This window comes from Alosa sapidissima, chromosome 7, assembly GCF_018492685.1.
Source record: "Alosa sapidissima isolate fAloSap1 chromosome 7, fAloSap1.pri, whole genome shotgun sequence".
Classification (NCBI taxonomy): Eukaryota; Metazoa; Chordata; class Actinopteri; order Clupeiformes; family Clupeidae; genus Alosa; species Alosa sapidissima.
In genome coordinates, this window is record NC_055963.1 from 1,684,960 (window position 1) to 1,705,910 (window position 20,951).

Below are 20,951 nucleotides of genomic sequence, written 5' to 3' on the forward strand. Positions count from 1 at the left end.
GTAGCGTGTAGAGTGTAGCGTGTAGCGTGTAGCGTGTAGAGTGTAGCGTGTAGAGTGTAGCGTGTAGCGTGTAGCGTGTAGAGTGTAGCGTGTAGCGTGTAGAGTGTAGCGTGTAGCGTGTAGCGTGTAGCGTGTAGAGTGTAGCGTGTAGCGTGTAGCGTGTAGCGTGTAGAGTGTAGCGTGTAGCGTGTAGCGTGTAGCGTGTAGAGTGTAGCGTGTAGCGTGTAGAGTGTAGAGTGTAGCGTGTAGAGTGTAGCGTGTAGCGTGTAGCGTGTAGAGTGTAGCGTGTAGAGTGTAGCGTGTAGCGTGTAGCGTGTAGAGTGTAGCGTGTAGCGTGTAGAGTGTAGCGTGTAGCGTGTAGCGTGTAGCGTGTAGAGTGTAGCGTGTAGCGTGTAGAGTGTAGAGTGTAGCGTGTAGAGTGTAGAGTGTAGCGTGTAGAGTGTAGCGTGTAGCGTGTAGCGTGTAGAGTGTAGCGTGTAGAGTGTAGCGTGTAGCGTGTAGCGTGTAGAGTGTAGCGTGTAGCGTGTAGAGTGTAGCGTGTAGCGTGTAGCGTGTAGAGTGTAGCGTGTAGCGTGTAGCGTGTAGCGTGTAGAGTGTAGCGTGTAGCGTGTAGCGTGTAGCGTGTAGCGTGTAGAGTGTAGCGTGTAGCGTGTAGCGTGTAGAGTGTAGCGTGTAGCGTGTAGCGTGTAGAGTGTAGAGTGTAGAGTGTAGCGTGTAGAGTGTAGAGTGTAGAGGAAAAGAAAAACTCCGCCAAGCCAGACTCAAAACAATGTACAAATGGGTCAAAGTACTAACCATTTTCTTAACGATTAAGGTATTCTATTGTCAATTAAGCATAAAACATAGCGCTAGGTTTTCTTAATGATTAAGGTCTTCTATTGTCAATTAAGCATAAAACATAGCGCTAGGTGAAAGGGTGCAACCAACATTTTTCATTCATCACACTGTTCATAATTTCATAATTGTACTTCAAAATAAACAAGCAACCCAGTAGATACAGGACGAGAGCCAAGTGTGTTAAAAACCCAAAACTAGGATCTTGCGTGTAAAATATTTTCAGGATTAGAAGACTTAACACAGTTCCCCTATTGAAACTTTTGCCATTTGAAAATTTGATAAAAATGAGTGGTAAAAATGCCTACATCCACGTGAGCGAGCCTTCGTGAGGGGCAGGATCACACACACTGTACTGTACGAAGCCTTTCAGAGCATTGAAGTCATGAATCGCGTTCAGACTAAAACTCGGAGCACCTTAGCTGCCATGCGCCATGAGTTCTGCTGAGTTCTAGCTGCTAAACCGCTCCAGTACAGGAGTTCTGCTGAGTTCTAGCTGCTAAACCGCTCCAGTACATGAGTTCTGCTGAGTTCTACCTGCTAAACCGCTCCAGTACATAAGTTCTGCTGAGTTCTAGCTGCTAAACCGCTCTAGTACATGAGTTCCATGACGTCCTTGTGGGTCAATTTGTCTGCCGTCTACGTTCCCCTGTCATTTTATGAGACAATGTGTGCAAAACCCTGCAGATAGACAAAGGAAAGTGTACACAGAAAGCATTCCAATGCAAATTGAGAACTGAATGTAAAGAACTAAACGTAGAGGGATTCTCTTGAATGCAGAGCATGATCATTGCTGGGAAGGGAACGACTGGTCCTTGACTCAGTGAGTGTGTTCTTTGAGAGCGCATCTACAGAGTGAACGATCCTGAAGCAACACTTTGTGTGGACTGGGGACAGAGCCCCCTAGTGGAGTAAAATATAGTACACATGCTACTGGTGAATGCTCTCCTTTTCGGTATTGCTGATAAAATTAGACAAAAGTTGTCAACTCAAAAAGTCCACGATAAAGACGCCGTAAAAGAAGTCGTAACATGTTCTGTTTTCCCAGGCCGACATGGTGATCACACAACTAAAACATCTGAACTTAGACACTAGTGTTCTTGAGAGAAGAAAGTTCAGTCCGTCTTTCTTGAAACCATCCACAAAATTACAAAAAAGGGAGAAAAAAAAAAAAAAAAAAAAAAAAAAAAAAAAAATCGCTGAATGTGCAAAGCCTGCTAATGCCTTGAGCGACCTCCTTCAAACGCATGATGCTCCATGTGTGCTGTTGGAAAAACAAGACAAAACACAGACTACCATTAGTGATTTGGTATGCACGGGCTAATTCATAATCACCACTTCACCATTCTCACATGGCATGCATGGGCTGCATACTATGCAATCACCACTTCAATGGAAATACAAGATCAGCACAATAGAACTGTAGAAACAATTACTGTAGGAAATAATCCAAAATGGTATAGCAGACCCTGTTTCAAACAACAGAGAGTTTACAACAGTAACTGGTGGTATTATATTTTCTACTTAACTGCTATAATCGGGCTTGTAATAAATTAACAAAAGACTAACTCAAAGAATGTAAGGATCAGAGAATGATAGCACCCTCAGACAATAAGTGCACTTTGTGTTATACAATTCCATTCAAATTCACAGAATCATCAACACAATCTGTTCACATATATTTGTTGTCATTTTGATGATTACTACTAATATTCTTCAACAATTTCTCAATTTTACCTCAATTTTTAAATTCTCAATTGTGGCTATCATACCAAAATCAAAAAATGAGAAAAACCTAACAATATCTTTTTTTAATTTGGCAATATGTTTCTACCATCGAACACTACTAAGGTTTATCATATAACTTGTTTATTTTTAGGTGACCCACAACTGAACCCTCTTAAAAATGACGCTGCTGCTTCACCGTCTGTTTAGTTCATGGTGTAAATACGCTAGCTAAGCGACTAATCGCTTGAAATCATTTATGTGAGCAGCATCAGAGCTCAAGACTCACTTCCCCTATGGCATAATGAAGCAGATCATGCCATGTAGTAAAGTCCTGATGAAATGAAACAGCAGTCCATCTCTCTCTCTCTCTCTTTATATATATATATATATATATATATATATATATATATATATATATATATACACACATCTCTCTCTCTCTCTGGGGTGGAGCACCAGCTTTAAAGATTTCATATTACACAATCTATAGGCTGTACTTAAAGGTCTCATACACAGTCTATAGGATACTGCAGTACGTCCATGTCAGGCGCCATATTACACAGTCTATAGGATACGGCAGCACGTCTATGCCAGGTGTCATATTACACAGTCTATAGGATACTGCAGCACGTCAATGTCAGGTGTCATATTACACAGTCTATAGGATACTGCAGCACGTCTATGTCAGGTGTCATATTACACAGTCTATAGGATACTGCCGCACGTCCATGTCAGGTGTCATATTACACAGTCTATAGGATACTGCAGCACGTCCAGCACATCCATGTCAGAAGCCCATGAATCACAGTTCCTTTCAAATGTCTGTGTCCCTTCCAACGGATCAGCACAGAGAAGCGTTACCGTCATTCCTGTGCGTTGCCTCTATATTACTGTATCTTGGATTTGTTTTGTTTCAATCATAAATCTGTGATGTAGATTTGTGCAAGTCTGAACATGACAGTGTTTTGTGGTGGTGCAGCTACTTACGCTTATAAAATACTGCTTTAAAAGATACTTGTGGAAGAAGCTCATAGATTCTTCCTAATATGTTAGCTTCATTGGCGAAAGATGCATTTCCATTCCAAACTTGAACCACGTCCTCACGGTCACGCACACTAACGCTGACGCCAACTACTTCATCCTCTGCGAAGAGAGACATCACAAGATCAAGCTTCACCACTTCTCCTCAGTACCAACTCTTTCCATTCACAGAAGAACAAGCAGCAGAACAGTGAGCCATATAGCAGAGCTGACATCATCTGAGAGAGGTAAAGCTCTGTTAACATACCTGAAGCACAATAATCAGTAAACTGTTCACCAATGGTAGCCAAAAGCAGCTCCTTCCATACTGCGGCCTGAAGACAGAGAACACTGTACTTTTGAATACTAAGTTTTGAAATAAAATTATATTTTACGGAAGTGTATTGCTGCCACAAAAAAAAAAGGCTCAGTATCATGTAATTACGCGGAAAGTTTATTGTTATAAAAATATCTTTTTCATGTTTTATAACAAGATATTTATCACGTTATTACATGAAATTATCTTGTTATTTCAAGATAATTATATTTTCACGTTTTTACAAGACATTTGTCACGTTATTACATGAAATTATGAAAAGTGAGGCGCTGCAGTCGCACAGTGCAGCCACTCCGCTACTGCACACAGGTGCAGAATATTCTCGACAATGCTCGGGTGTTCACATACTTATAAAAATATCATCCACTGTGTTCAATAAATGGAAAATCTCACCATATCTTAAACCGAGCTTAAAATAGAATTTGATTAGGTAGTGTAGATGAACCATAGTCTATTCTTGCCTCTCGTTTAGTTTCATTATCTTGAAATAACGTGATAATTTCATGTATTAACATGATAAATATCTTGTAAAAACGTGAAAATATCATATCTTGAAATAAAATTATTTTTAAATAATGTGATAACTTCATGTGATAACTTCATGTAATAACGTGATAAATATGTTGTTAAAACGTGAACATATATAGTGTTATAACAAGAAACTTTTCATGTAATTATGTGATACTGAGCCTTTTCTTTTTTTTTTTTTATGTGGCAGCAATACACTTCCATAATATTTTTCAAAAAAAAAGAAAGAAAAAAAAAAACATTATGAACAAATGCTGTCAAATTAAATGACCATTACAGTGCTCTGTTTGGGCACTTTCATATTAAATGAGCCTTATGGTGCTCTCTTTGGGAACTTTCATATTAAATGACCCTTACGGTGCTCTCTTTGGGCACTTTCATATTAAATGACCCTTACGGTGCTCTCTTTGGGAACTTTCATATTAAATGACCCTTACGGTGCTCTCTTTGGGCACTTTCATATTAAATGACCCTTACGGTGCTCTCTTTGGGCACTTTCATATTAAATAAGCCTTACGGTGCTCTCTTTGGGCACTTTCATATTAAATTACCCTTACAGTGCTCTCTTTGGGAACTTTCATATTAAATTACCCTTACAGTGCTCTCTTTGGGAACTTTCATATTAAATGACCCTTACGGTGCTCTCATATTAAATGACCCTTACGGTGCTCTCTTTGGGAACTTACGGTGCTCTCTTTGGGAACCTTCATCTTCCAGACGCCACCCTTGGCATTACTTTCTTCTTCCCTGATAAAACAAAAGACAACAGTGCAGCTTCAGCTGGGTTTTCTACAATCAACAATCTTCTGTCATGGAGGATGGCACCGTCCACACTTTTTGGAAACACTAGCTGCTTTCAGACCTAGGTGTACAGTAAGTCTGCATGTTCTGCGGATGTCAAGCGGTTGGGTATATCTGAACAACATAACCGGCCATTTGGAATTACGAACTTAGCCAGCTGTTACACTGCTCACCTTCTAGTAAGTATTTCCGATGGACATTATGTAAATGAGCTCATGTCTGAACGCAGTGAAAACATGTGGAGATTCTGTTCATGTCCATGTTCAACCACGTGGAGATTCTTTTAATGTGCGTCAGTGTCGCTCACACATATGACCGCATAATGTCAGCACGTTAGCATAATATCTGAATCACCGAAGGGTCGGACCTCCGTTTGACAAAGCTCTGCATATACTGCGGAGGACGTGTCTGAAAGCAGCTACTGAAAGTTCATTTAAATGTTAAAGTTATTTAAATGGAACATCATGCCTATGAGGATTTATGTTGTTGGGGGACAGGTAAGCCAGGTAAAACATAATGGCACAACATCAATGTCAAGATATTTTCCAGTGTTTTGGGAAACAGAGAAGCCCAAACACCGTTACTGTCACAAAGGCACTGCGTATGCTTTTCAATCAAACGCACATTTTCACCAAAAATCATCAACTTATTTAGTAAAACATGCCAATGAAATGAGCAACAGGTCAGACACTACGGGCTCTAATTTATATGGTGGGCAAAGTGAAGGCTAACCTAACCTTCAACCCTAGTGGGTCTGCGGAGGTACTGCAGGGACGTCCGCCAACAATGAAAAACGTTCTATAGGCTACAGAATGTAGAAAAAAACAGAATGTAGAAAATATGCTTTCTATATATAAATATGCTTTCTGTTCGTTTATAAACATGTGCTCCGTGTCTCTCTCAGCCAAGGGGTCCTTGGGCTGATCAGGTTAAAGCTATAAACTATATATGATCTATAGCTATAAACAGGTTGAAGAGCCCTGATCTATAGCTATAAACAGGTTGAAGAGACCTGATCTATAGCTATAAACAGGCTGAAGATCCCTGATCTATAGTTATAAACAGGTTGAAGATCCCTGATCTATAGCTATCAAGTGGCATGTGGGAACACGGACCTGACTCAGCAATTCTTTATTTCCATTTAAGCCTGCGCCTTGCCCATCATTCAAATTAGGGTCCTTAATACTATGCAGGTTCAGGTATTTTTGGTGACTGTAGAGCTCCCCCTAGATTCGGAATAAGACTAAACGTTTCAATGCCCATGAGTCTTATTCAGAGTCAAAACCCCAAGAAGACGCATGGGCGTTGAAACATTAGTCGGTTTGCACTAATAAAAATCACTTAAAGCGTTATGTGCTCCGGTCCTGCTCATTGGTCCTAGTTAGACCTTGGGTCTCCTCTTTTGACTTCTGCGTCCTGTTCTGTGAGCACCAACCAGGCTGAAGCGCAAGTAAACCCTCTCTAATATTTATATTTTACTCTGCTGTTGTAAATACCCTACTTCTCGTGACTTCGTTCCCTCTGCACACAATGAAAATGCTTTTGTTGTGGAGGTGAAGGATTAACAACAGGTAAAAACTATCTCCAAAGAGCTTTATCTACTGACAAGGTAATGTTTCACGATTCTCGCCTTATGATTTGGGGCGCAGTTCTTGAAGTTGCATGGCTGGTTTTCTTGTTAGCGACTCACTACGTCTATGCTGTATGGCTATGCTAGGTGAACGACTCCCCTATTACAAGTTCGTTTACCATCAAATTGGCTTCGTGAAGGCTATATGACGGTGAACATCATCTTGCATAGTGTACCTTAGACAGACACTTACCACAGTGGTCTTCTCTCTCCCCTCATTAAGTGGTAGCTACACCTCAGTGGAAGACACGTCACCGGGGGAATGTTATTATAAACGCTCCAGAAACTCTGCTCAAATAAAAGGTCAAAGGTCAGCACACTTGTAAACCGTCTCATTCAGAGTGCATACTCAGTTTTAACACACTTGGATACCGTCTCATTCAGAGCGAATACTCAGTTTGAACAATTCCAGGACATCTCATGAAACTAGAATCCCTGATTTGCATAAGCAAATCCAGCAATTTGCCCAAACAGGAGGACCTCCCGAGATCCTTCTGCATTGTTGATAGAATCACACATAACCAATCTATTCGTACACATCAACTAAATATACTGCAGACCTGGACACTGTGCACTGTGTAGATTTTCTTCAAATTCGATTCACATTCAGCTGCTGTTGTACCTGGTAAGGACCTGAGAACACACAAAACACACACACACACATTCAGTGTACAGTTCAGTTCTGTATTTTCAGTATGGTGGAATAGGTCTAACCAGTGAACCATTAAACGAAGGGGCTGCCCAGATGTAATTAAACAGGCCTACCACAGAAGATAATGTGCTGTCACACTAAATAAACATCAGGGCAACTGTGATTGTGGCGTCGAATAAGACCATAAAAACTATTTGCAGTAGAGTTTAGGACTTTTTCCTACTTATGTATGAAACGGGTCAATCAGGGGCCAGCCAGGTCATAAAAGAATTGCCAGGTGCCCAAATATGGTTTGCAAGGGCAAAATGGCTCCCACTAATGTTGGTCCCAGCGAATGATTCATTGCTTTTGCTTGGGAGCTCAGGCTAACGGCCGAACGGGACTTTGGCCCTCTTTTGGCCAATAACATGTGGTAGGGCGAAGGGTCATAACAACGCTGAGAAAAGATGTATAAAGAATACATGTATCATGATTTAGGGCTATACTGACCCTTATTCATAGCATGTGACTTCCTGAGACATATAATTCATGTCTTCATATCTAAGCCTCTATTCACTCTGGTAGCAACAGTTAAATGTGACAAGTGAGAGAATCGTTCCTTTCCCATGTAATCAATAATTTTCTTATATCCAGATAGATAGATAGATAGATAGATAGATAGATACTTTATTGATCCCCAAGGGGAAATTCAAGTAACCCATCACCTGAAGTCCTTACGTGGCCTACCAGCATCAATGTGTCAGTATCACCATGACAAGACGTACAGTTCAGATTCAGACCGCGCAAGGACACTGCTTTCTGATGTCCAGTACATGTGATTGAAATGTGAACATCAATTCTGCTCGATTCGAATGCAATATGTCTTCTGGAGTTTTGGACTTGCCCTCGCTCCGAGCGATACAGTTACCATGCAGTTATATTTAGCTAATGAATGTTATTTACTAAACAACCGTCTATGTAACCCAAGTTTGTGTCTTCACCCCCACGTTCACTTAATGTTACGGAGATGTATGATCTAAGCAGCTACATAACTTATGTTAACTAACGTTAACCAGATTGACAAAAGGATTACGTTGTGTTATAAAGGGAACATTAACGTTAAAAACCCAGGCAACCGACACATTGCCTTGATGTCTTAAGTAACAACTGAACAAAACTACAAACACGCGTTAAAGAGACTGACAAGTTTTTCCTTCAACTGGGGTAGTGTTCGCTTTAGGTTGGTTATCTAGCTGGGTTGCTAACGTTAGCTGTCGGTAATTATTCAGGTGAGTAACTATCACTAGCTTGCTAACAAGCTAAATGCAGTTGGCGAGCACTCCACCATTATGTAGCTCTATGGTTATGCCGTCGACCTCAAAATATTTATAGATATGGCAACAGAAGTCCAATGACCTACAATATTGAAAATTGTACGATAACGTGCGCATGCATTCTTGCAACAAAGAGAAATGAATATGTCAACTGACTAGCACTAGTCAGGTCGCTAGCAGAACAAGGGACATGTTTGCTAGCACGCTATATGGCTAGCGAGAGCTCACACAACCTAAGGTAACGATAGGCTACAGGCCTCTGTATGCGCACCATTGTTAAACAAGTGTAAACCCATAGAGCTAGTTAACTTTTGGTTAAAAGCAATATTCGCATTCAATGCAATGCAGCTACAAAGCTAGCGTTATAGTGTCAGAGGCTTATGATGCAGCACAATACCTATCAAGCCAAAATGTCCAGGGAGAATGCAAAGGCAGAGAAGTGCCGTCCTCTTCGCTGTGCGTTATGTTTTCCAAATCTTTTTCGTCGATATGGATGTTATTTTCTGAAGAGTTGACGGGACTGCTTTGTCTTGTTGTGTTCAACTGCAGGTTAGGGGCTGCAGGAACCGCCATTTTCGCTAAGATTTGGTAATCACAGTTTGTTAAAATTCTGTGAGAGCTGGATTTCCACGACGGAAGAAAAGACCGCTATCGTTGCTGACTCATTTGCCGCTTGGCCGGTCTACCGCGTCACCGTCACAACAACAACAAATATCAGCTGCTGTCGGTTGGGTTGGGATGCCCACACAGGAAATGAGTCGAATTACGTACGAGCTCCTCTCGTCTTCTGTTTGTTGCGGTCTACACTCTAGAACCCTTCTGGAAGTTCAGACATGGACATTTTAAATCCACAAGATGCTCTACAATTCTGGAACACTCCTAGAATGAGAGAACAAGATGGATACATTGCAACTAGCCTCTTTGCAGAGTAACTGACTGTGGAGTGTGAACAGTGTGCGTTATTTTTATGAACTCCACTATTCACATAACAACTGACATTAATTTATTATAGACCTATGGTAGCATACATATGGGACACATTTTGCTAATGGAGAGTAAAGGCTTAATGAACTTGAATATGATTAAACGATCTAAACAAGTTCTGTTTAGTTGTTAGCCTATCCATAATAATAACTTGAAGGGCTGTAACCTTGAATATCTACCCCATATCCATAAAGCAGTTTGACCTAGTTTTTGTCTTGTGTTCTGTCTCCCTCTACTGTTTGTTTTATGCCATTGCCCTCAATTGCTCAGTGGATGGCACATTCCCCAGTTTTTTTACACTTCCAAGACAACACTCTCTTTGCACATCCCATCAGCTGAATCAACCAGTACCACACGTCACATAATCATGCCATTTTGTGCACTTACTGGGCAAGGTTTTAGCATAACTTTTTTATTTGTTTTTATTGTTAATATACAAATCCACTGATGGGGAGGGGGGGCACAGCAGATCATTTGGTCTCCATCCAATAGACCGGCAAACCACGCAGCTGTAGTGGGTTCTGTTATGGCAGAATAGCACATTCTGTACCTGTACCAGTACCAACACTAAACAAGTCCATAGAGTCCAAACATAACATTGAGCAAAGTCGTTTATTTCCTTCAGTCATATTAAATAAAAAGATCACCTTTATGGCATATATTAGCACGCAACATGTACTGGTACAACAAAGCAATGCTATTGCTCTAGGTCTATAACAAACAAAAAAGGAACCATTTGTACATCGTAAATTAAGGGTACTGCTCTGGAACCATTTGTACATCATAAATTAAGGGTACTGCTCCGAACGAAGGAACAGAATGGCTTGTGGGTGGAAAAGACATCCAATGCTGATCACGATCACATTAACATGACTGATTTCGGTATGGAACATAAACAAAGCTGTACATAGGAAATACTGCATCTTTTAGAGTCCAGTGCTTAAATGAGAAATGTTCAGCTTCCCAGAGATTACAAATGACGTAGTCTCCTACTCAATGTCCTACACAAACCATATCAAATCAGAAGAATAAGCAGAATCCATGGAATTGGCCATAGTATCCTCTGTCCTGCCCCATGGATCATTGAATATGTTTACCATTTCCCCACAGGTGTGAAACGATTAGGGCTATTCTCTTAAATGCAACATATAACATTTGAAGTAGAAAATGACTTTTAAGGATTGATATCAAAAGGCCCTTCATTCAGTGATATCAAAAAGATTATTCAACTAGGTTTGCTATTGAGGTCTGATGTTTAACAACTCTTAACCACATAAACACATTATGTCAGTAAGTTGCTCACAGGGTATAATGTTGCTTAGCAAATACAAAGTGACATCAAGATAGTTGAAGACAATAAATGTTTGTCTTCAATATGCAGAAAAAGATCCACAAACTGACCCAGAATCACATAAGGTAGCTCGGCATTATGCATTCTTTATTTCAAAAATTCCATTGTTATTTTAAAAGACAACTAGTGAGTGTATATATATAGATAGTTTCTTTCATCATTCAATAAATAACAGCTGTAAAATGCACAGAATGTCATGATTTCAATATATTTAGGAGAAAATGCTATTGTCTTTCATACCAAGGGCAACACTATATTGATGCTAAATTAAAAGAAGTCGTCCTTGTTTAAAAAAAAACAAAAAAAAACACAATAAGATGCACAGATAGCAATAATATACATTTCTTTCTGCGCAAATCCATGTCACATCAGAGTGAGTTATATCAGAGAGCTTTAAGCCGCCTCCTGTAGATCCACACAGTTCACCGGCTGGTGTGTTTACATCGATGGCCTTTTCTATTATAGGATCAAATGAATTATAGCATGAGAGGATGGAGGGGTCACACGTGCCTTGATGGACACAGCAGATGTGTTGAGATTGCACTGAGCCACACACACGACTACTTAACCAGCTCACACACTGACCAAACTGGCAGAGAATCCCCCCTCCAGTTCCTCCGGTCTGTCCAGGAAAACAAAATGTGCCTAAAGCCACAGCAAGTAATGAAACACATTTGGCAAGGATAAGGCTTAAACGTACACAGTCATCCTTCTTGCTTCCACAAAAGATCGTGTTGAAAAGTCGACCCCACGGCACGGGGAACACGGCAAGGATGCAGAGATGGAATGTCATCACAGAATCGGCGTCCGCCATCTTCCGCTCCTCATGTTCCGCTCCTCGTGTTCCGTCACGGGGGAGGGCCTGGTCAGCCGCGGCCACCGGGGGCTGCTGCTGCGGGCAGCGGCGGCGGCGGGGGGGGGGATGGGCTCAGAGTGCGTCCCCTTGCCTGGGGGCCAGTTCTCCCCGGGGGGTGGATGCGCGGGACGAGCCTCGGTCGTTGCTTTCGGAGCCGGACGTGTGGTTCTGCTGGTCCGAGCCCACGCTCGAGGTGGCCGTGGACGAGGAGGTGGAGGAGGAGCGCGTCTTCTCCTTAAAGTCTGTGATGATGACGGTCACGTTGCCCACGGTGATGGCCAGCTGCTGGGCACTGCTGCGATCGACGTTCTTCAGCCTGGGCCTGGCACAGAGGAACAAGAGCACATGGTCAACTACAGGCCATTTATACTGTACCTGCTGTACGCTGTGAACACCAGCAAAACATATGGCATTAAAATGGCATCACCTCCCATCATTTGTGAACAGGTTCTACAGTATTTTGTTTACATTGGATGTTGGTCAATCTGGAATTTAAAATGTGTCTTTCTTGCTTGCTGGCTTACAATAGGAGGCCAAGAGATGCAACTGCACTGTAAATGGGTCTGGAGGCTCAGAACCCCGACTGGATCAGTGATCAGGCAGAACGCTCACGCTCAGAACCCCGACTGGATCAGTGATCAGGCAGAACGCTCACGCTCAGAACCCCGACTGGATCAGTGATCAGGCAGAACGCTCACGCTCAAGTGGAGTTAAGGATGGAGAACACGCTGGGCTAGAACTTTGCTATCTCTCTGGGGGTAGGGGGTGGGGGGGATCCACATCACACCCAGCAGAACATAAATCAACATGATGCCAAATGGGGGACCTACCGTGAGATGAGGCGGTTGTTCTTCTTTGCCGTTGACTTTCCTGATTTCACACTGTTCTTCTCACTAGGTAGCCCTTTATGAATTAACCGGGGTCTAGGTGCGGAAATAAAAAAAGACATTTAAATAGTCATAATGGCACATTACACATATTTTTTTAGGTTCAAGCACATCCTTATGTCATTATTTTTTCATATGCCATAATGGCATATTTTCATTCATATTCAATGGACAACATCCTGAATTTAATTGTCAATATTTCTATTTCATAGCCGTGTCAATAGTTTAGTTACTCTGCATGTTTAGTCACCAATGGCTTGATACTAGTTTGACACTTGATACGACTGCTTTAGAAGGAGTGATGAGTCGAGCACGTACTTTGGTTTTTTGGCCGCAGGCTTTTTGATGGGCACTGGGCCTCCCTTGGCTGCACTGCTGTGTTTGTCCGGCTCGTTTTCCACCTTGTCCCTCTCGACCTTGTCCCTCTCGACCTTGTCCATTTCGACCTTGTCCCTCTCGACCTTGTCCCTCTCGACCTTGTCCCTCTCGACCTTGTCCTTCTTGAGCGGATCCCGGATGGGATACGTGCTCTCCGGTTCCTGCTCTGGGGCCTCGGACCCAGCTAAGCTCCGGCGCTCTGGGTTCTGCTGGTTCTGCGGGTTCAGCGGGTTCTGCTGGTGCAGTGTGTGGGGCTTGTTGGGCCGCACCTTCTCCAGTCCTGCAGGGACAGGGCTCTCCCTGTCGGGCCAGACCCTCTCGGTCAGCGCTCTGTCCATCTCCCCGCGGGCCCGTGCCACCTCCCTGCCCCGCTCGCGATCACGCTCACGCTCACGCTCACGATCACGCTCACGCTCACGATCACGCTCGCACTCCGCTTGGTGCTCGTCTCTGCCCCGTTCACGCTCGGCGCGGTGCTCGTCCACGCGGTGCTCGTCCACGCGGTGCGGCCGCTCGGTGCCAGTGTCGCTGTCTGGGTGGACGCTGCTGAGGCGGTCGGAGTCCGAGTGGTCCGTATCCAGGTGCTCGTCGTCGGGCAGGTCCAGGTCGTGCCGGTCGCGGTCCAAGCGCTCCCTCCTCTCCTTCTTGGGTGGCGGGGGGGTGGCAAACTGCTGAGCCACCTGCTGGGCTACGAGCTGGGAGTTGATGCGCGGCTTCCTGGACCCACAGTCAGAGAGCACAGGAGAGAGCGCGTCAGACACAACCACTCCACACACACACACACACACACACACACACAGTCAGAGAGCACAGGAGAGAGCGCGTCAGACACAACCACTCCACACACACACACAAAACCAGTCCACACACACACACACACACAACCACTCCACACACACACACAGTCAGAGAGCACAGGAGAGAGCGCGTCAGACACAACCACTCCACACACACACACACACAGTCAGAGAGCACAGGAGAGAGCGCGTCAGACACAACCACTCCACACACACACACACACACACACACACACAACCACTCCACACACACACACAGTCAGAGAGCACAGGAGAGAGCGCGTCAGACACAACCACTCCACACACACACACAAAACCAGTCCACACACACACACACACACACACAACCACTCCACACACACACACAGTCAGAGAGCACAGGAGAGAGCGCGTCAGACACAACCACTCCACACACACACACACACACACACACAACCACTCCACACACACACACACACAGTCAGAGAGCACAGGAGAGAGCGCGTCAGACACAACCACTCCACACACACACACACACACACACACAACCACTCCACACACACACACACACACACACACAACCACTCCACACACACACACACACACACACACACAGTCAGAGAGCACAGGAGAGAGCGCGTCAGACACAACCACTCCACACACACACACACACAACCACTCCACACACACACAGTCAGAGAGCACAAGAGAGAGTGCGTCAGACACAACCACTCCACACACACACACACACACACACACACACACACACAGTCAGAGAGCACAAGAGGGCGCGTCAGACACAACCAAAGATCCTTGATTACTAGCAAGATACAGCAGCGTTACTATGGGAGCAAAACGGGACAGTTCCGGTCTGCATAAGTGGGAGTGTCACCTTACGTCACTAAATAAACTTTCTCTCTTAATAAGCAATAAGAGCAGATAAACATAATTGTGTTGACAGTATTATTGTCTATAATCATGTATGATACCAATGAATCATTCTTTAGGACATGATATGAATAATTTAATTAGTCATGTGAACTGAGCTAGCTAGCTAACGCTAGCTTAAAACGCTATACAAGTGGATGGGAATAGCTATGTGAAATCAGCCTAGAAAATCGCCACGTTTCATTTTCCGTTGGTCTTATTACACTTTCTAACTTGAGAAGAGACAAGTTTTAAATAGGAAAATTAGTCACTTTTAAATGTGATGCTAGCAGGCGAGATGCTAATGGTCTAATCCGATTTGATGATCTATGCTAGGCTGGAGCTAAAAGTGATATCGCCAGAGAGAACGGCTGGATGAATTGGAGAAAGGTAAAAATCAATTTTTACGACCACTCCACACACGGCCACCTCTGCTCTCTAAGCGCCGCTGCCGTCCGACACCTTCTTAAGGACATTACTCACTGGAAGTAACACTTTACAAAACACAGTTCAGCTAAGCTCAGTCCTCTCAATTCCAACACGTGGAAGGGCAGCGCGACCTTGCCCAAAACTTCAATGCCTCTAACAATAAAAAAAGATGGTGCAGACAGACAGAGGCTCATTTCCAGCAAGTCCAAACTAAAGGAAAGGTCTCAGCTCTCACTGCCTTCCCCACCAGGTACAACAGGACTAGTAGGAGTGAGTAGCGCGTCATCGCCATGGCAGCTTCCTCTGGGTGGAATATCCCACAGAGAAGGGGTAAGGGAGAGAGACTTAAGCTCATTTCCCAATTGCCTTTCCCCACTAACGACACACGTAGCCTACATTATGGCTCATCAGCGTTCTAAAGGTTGCGCTTAGCGACAGGTCAATTGCCTTTCCCCACTAACGACACACGGCCTGTTGTACTCCCTCACGGTCATCCACAACGTGTCACAGATAAGGAATAATAGGAAAAGGAAAAACTAAATGAAGAGAGTGACGTCACTGCAAAGGGACACAAGAAGAGATAGCTGTGGAGAGCCGTGACATCACAGACAGATCTACCAGCTGAGGCTGCTGGCCCTGCCGCTCCTGACCGCTGGGTTGGGCTGTGGCCTGGACCTTCTACACCCAGCCATACAATCCTTCACCTGCACCCTCTACACCCAGCCATACAGTCCTTCACCTGCACCCTCTACACCCAGCCATACAGTCCTTCACCTGCACCCAGCCATACAGTCCTTCACCTGCAGCTTGGTGCGGGGGGGGGGTATCGCCAGCGTCACTCACAACCAACCCATCAATCACAGTCCTCCAGCACAACTTGTGGGAAATAGACATATTGACATAATGACTGATCACCTCGACTCAAACTAAATTAGGTCAAGCTGGAGTGAGGCAGGTTAGGTCAAGCTGCAGTTTAAATTTCCATTAGACAACTAAATTGCATTACTCCCTGAATGTAAATAAAAAGACGAGTGGCCTGCACATGGCATTTACAGAGCTCATCTGTTAGCGCATAAACTGCCCATGTGTGAAGGAGGACTCCACTCCTGCTTGGTCATCTAACCTTGGGGGTCAGGAGGTCACTGAGGGTCAGTCAGCTAATTAGAAAGCTCCTGTTAAATTTAGGCTACATCCACCAGTCACCACTGGGGTGGCCTCAACGTCAGGCGTCACAGCAACCACACACACACACACACACACACACACACACACACGTTTCCCCTCTGTGTAACCGCACACAGTCCTTACCATAGTAGGATCATCCAATTATAGCAAAACCGCAGGGTGCCTCAGTTAGAAGAATATCTGTGGCATTTCAACTTCATTTCGAAAATGTATTTCAAAACACCTCTAACACTAGCAGAGTAAGAACAGTTGAGGCACAGAGAAGAAAGCGGGTAAGTTCCGGCTCGCAGGGTTCCAGAGTACCAACTAGGAGGCCGCCGGACTAGTGCAGAGGCTTCACCAGGGCTGTGTTCTAGACGTGGCGCTAAGGAGACACCAGCTCACATTCTTGATCTACCAGACTGTAAAGTGACAGCATTCTCTCTTTTCCTCACATTCCAGCAAAATGGGCTGAATCGCTATTCTCTCCCCACATTTCTCCCACACAGAGCACCTTTCTTCCCGCCACATTCTTTTTTCCCACCCAAAAGTGCTCTATTCTGATTGGCCTTTCCCACCCAAAAGTGCTCTATTCTGATTGGCCTTTCCCAAAAGTGCTCTATTCTGATTGGCCTTTCCCACCCAAAAGTGCTCTATTCCGATTGGCCTTTCCCACCCAAAAGTGCTCTATTCTGATTGGCCTTTCCCAAAAGTGCTCTATTCTGATTGGCCTTTCCCACCCAAAAGCGCTCTATTCTGATTGGCCACTAGGGGGGGACAAAAAATAATCTCTCAATATTTTTTGTGATTTTGACGATAACGATAATTAGTCAATATCCTTTAAAAGAAATTTGTAAAAGTCTGAGTTACTTTACAGCTCATTATTTATGAATAGCATCAATACAATAATAACAAATAACCTAACCTGTGACTTTTTAACCAAATCAACCAATGCATTGTCATTCTGACACATTTCCAATTCTGCCCCCAGTTGTGTGTGTGGCAATGACATGGTCTAGCCAGCTACATTAGAGAAGATGAATAGCCCTAACAGTTTCCAAAGAGAAAGTCTGAAGCTGAAGTTCCCTTCAAAAACCTTTACTTAGGATTTACTGTAAAACTAAGCAGACCAACAGAGTACATCTCAGTCATTTCCTTCGAGGTTTTGTTTAAGAGAAATCATGTAGGCTAACATTCCAAGTTACAGAACAGAAATCCCATAGAGATGCTAACGGTTGGCATAATCGATATTAGAGCGAACTTCAGTCCATTTACAAAAGGGTTAGGTTAGGCCTACATGAGAAGAGTTATTGGTTTACCACTGACTATTAAAATACTCAAAGGCTAATGTTTTCTCTCCATATAATACCATGTAGGAAAAAACGTGACTCATCAATGCTACTTGAACAGAAGTAGCCGCACAAAATCCCAAGTAGCCTACCTCTCGCTGCACAAAATAAACATTAGGCGTGTGTGTGACAATGTGGACCCACTAGTAATCATGTGACACTTGCTCTGCTGCAGCCAGAGGCTTCTCTGCATAGGCTACACCTCCTGGGTTTAGTGAATGTATGGGGTTTCAATGCATGTTTTTCGAGTGTGTTTTCCCCATAAGTAGGCCTAATTTAAATACTCGATAATGTAAATTTGCACATTGTTAAAACAACAATCATGATATTATCGCAGACGATATATATCGCCCACCCCTATTGCCCACCCAAAAACGCTCTATTCTGATTGGCCTTTCCCACCCAAAAGTGCTCTATTCTGATTGGCCTTTCCCACCCAAAAGCGCTCTATTCTGATTGGCCTTTCCCACCCAAAAACGCTCTATTCTGATTAGCCACCCAAAAGTGCTCTATTCAGATTGGCCTTTCCCACCCAAAAGCGCTCAATTCTGATTGGCCTTTCCCTACCAAACAGACAAATACACATCTCTGGCATGGTGAGTGTCTCAAAACACACACACACACACACACACAAAACTGGGCCTCTCTGGTACGTAAATGGATAACAGGAAATCCCAGTGTTATTAGGAGGCTACTACACTCTTGATTCACCTAATCATTTATTCATTCATCTATTCCTCTATCCATCCATCCACCCATCCATCCACCCAGTTTCGGCGCTCGAGTCGTGTCAGCTCAGAGCTATTTCTGGGTTGTGTGACTGCACTGTGATCATGAAATCCAACATGACTCAGGATTCCACTGCTGTAGTCCTCCTACTGTGATCATGAAATCCAACATGACTCAGGATTCCACTGCTGTAGTCCTCCTACTGTGATCATGAAATCCAACATGACTCAGGATTCCACGGCTGTAGTCCTCCTACTGTGATCATGAAATCCAACATGACTCAGGATTCCACTGCTGTAGTCCTCCTACCTCCACACAGCCAGCACTGGCGGCACAGACCTGATTACATCTCAAAACGGACATTTCAGGAACTAAAAACCTTCTCACACAACTATCTATCTATCTATCTATCTATCTATCTATCTATCTATCTAAAATCCTTCTCTCACAACCTTTGAGTTGAGTTTCTTGTCCCACTAAGTACTTGTCACTCTTGATGCCTTTCACAGATACTAAAATACTAAAATATATTTTTTTGTACAGATGCATGTAGACACACAGCAGGCTGATTCTAAAATCAGATTATGGGACCATTGTAAAGTGTAATCAGATTACGGGACCATTGTAAAGTGTAATGTATGTTCAGATTACGGGACCATTGTAAAGTGTAATGTATGTTCCTGCCTATTGCCTTTGTGTATTTCAGTCATGTAGCCAATTAAAGAACAGCCAATTTCAAAACTCTGAGTCTGATGACATGTTTGAATTCCAGCCATCACAGGACACCACTACCGTGTCACCGTGTCATTATGTCATTTCCATTCCATCCGTGTCATTATGTCATTTCGATTGCAATTATGATGCCTTTTGGATCTGAAGACATAGGCCTATCCAAGGACCTTCTGAGCAAATGGCTAGTAGTTACTGGACTAGTCTATGGTATGCCATTTCAATTCAGTTGGGTGCTTAGGCAACAATTAAATTAATCATTTAAATGCACATATGGCTATGGGGGGAAATATGACAATTCCACATCAGGCAACTCGTGGAATCTGCAAGGCTGTGAATTCAGGTTATTGTCAATGCAGGCTGATCAACAAGTCAAAATATTACCCAAAATAATCTATGGCTGATAGGTGTAACCAAGCAACCGACTGAAAACGTGCAGTAAAATGTCAAGGTCTGGTAACAATTTAAAAGAGGACACCGGCTTCTGTCTTACCTTGTGGATGTGCCTTTACGTACATCACACATACTGCACTTAAACGCCTCGGCACTATTTTTGAAGGTGCAGACGCTACAGTCCCAAAATCCGTCGTCAGCCGAGGGCTTGGCGTGTCTTTTTGGCCTGAGGAATTCGACACAATAGGCATCAGTTCATTTGAACACCAAATTGATTAATGAAATGGCAGGCTATTATTCTAACGCAGGAGAAAACACAAGAGCAACCCAAACCATTCATAAAAGCAGCCAGAACCTAAATTGTTGGCTGAAGACGGGAGCAATAATTGGTCTATCGATTAGTGGCCATGTCTACTAACTAGGTTATTCTAGCGCTCGCTGTCTGTCGGATTGTAGAAGACGATATGACACTTTCAGTAAAGTAGTCTACGACACGAATTTAAAGGGAACAGGCGAAGCGTGAGAATTTCCCTTTGTCTAAAGCGAATACCCGTCTACTGCTGAGGCAGCCTCCTGAATCCGCCATAGCTGAAGCCTAGCCTTCTGTTTAAAATTAACTCCCAACAAGCGAAGGTATCCTAGTCTAAAATCAACCAACCAACCTCTATCGTTACACATAAAGCATAAATAACGCTGATCCGCACTGAACGATACGAAAAGATTTGGTACCTGGTTGGGCTCTTCTTGTCGCCCATAGTGGAAAAGCTGTCTTCCAGCGGTGGGGGTACAGTGATTTACGGTGTAATGTCCGGGTGATACCGCTGCCGCTGCTCAACGCAGACTTGCACTCGGTGACCGACTAGGGGCAAGGCATCTTTTGGTCACGTGACCACGCATTCATCCAATCACAGTGTTACAGGGATTAAAAGTCCAGAATATGTGGTAATTAGGACCAGAATAAAAAAAAAAACAAGATACAGACATCCAAAGTTTTTATGTGTCATTAGGACTAGTTGCGAAAGATGACACTAATGGATAGCCTATCAGAATAGTTTAAAATCAAATATTTACTTAGAATATTGGATTATTTGTGTGGTCAACATCATCTGTGAATATAGGCTACATTTGACACAATTGTAAATATTCTGTTGTTCTT

The 20,951-nt window shown here is 43.5% G+C and overlaps 2 protein-coding genes across 4 annotated transcripts; both read right to left on the reverse strand.

Moving 5' to 3' along the window:
- Positions 1-831: 831 nt before the first annotated feature.
- Positions 832-9,669, reverse strand: eif4e3 (eukaryotic translation initiation factor 4E family member 3). Of its 2 annotated transcripts, XM_042099515.1 has the most exons (8): positions 9,241-9,669; positions 7,439-7,511; positions 7,072-7,166; positions 5,134-5,194; positions 3,851-3,917; positions 3,550-3,705; positions 2,026-2,098; positions 832-1,995 (listed from the first exon to the last, which is right to left on the reverse strand). In XM_042099515.1, exons 1-7 carry the CDS (start codon positions 9,414-9,416, stop codon positions 2,052-2,054), a joined length of 675 nt encoding a protein of 224 aa, XP_041955449.1. In that variant the 5' UTR covers positions 9,417-9,669; the 3' UTR covers positions 832-1,995; positions 2,026-2,051. The 2 variants fall into 2 exon arrangements, with proteins under 2 accessions (XP_041955449.1, XP_041955448.1); XM_042099514.1 differs by having other exon boundaries at positions 832-2,098; positions 9,241-9,668.
- A 751-nt stretch (positions 9,670-10,420) lies between these two features.
- On the reverse strand, positions 10,421-20,666 carry rybpa (RING1 and YY1 binding protein a). Of its 2 annotated transcripts, none has more exons than XM_042099499.1 (5): positions 20,525-20,666; positions 19,896-20,021; positions 13,240-14,016; positions 12,865-12,957; positions 10,421-12,356 (listed from the first exon to the last, which is right to left on the reverse strand). In XM_042099499.1, the coding sequence occupies exons 1-5, from the start codon at positions 20,548-20,550 to the stop codon at positions 12,107-12,109; spliced, it is 1,272 nt and encodes a 423-aa protein (XP_041955433.1). In that variant the 5' UTR covers positions 20,551-20,666; the 3' UTR covers positions 10,421-12,106. The 2 variants fall into 2 exon arrangements, with proteins under 2 accessions (XP_041955433.1, XP_041955432.1); XM_042099498.1 differs by having other exon boundaries at positions 13,240-14,022.
- Positions 20,667-20,951: the final 285 nt, after the last annotated feature.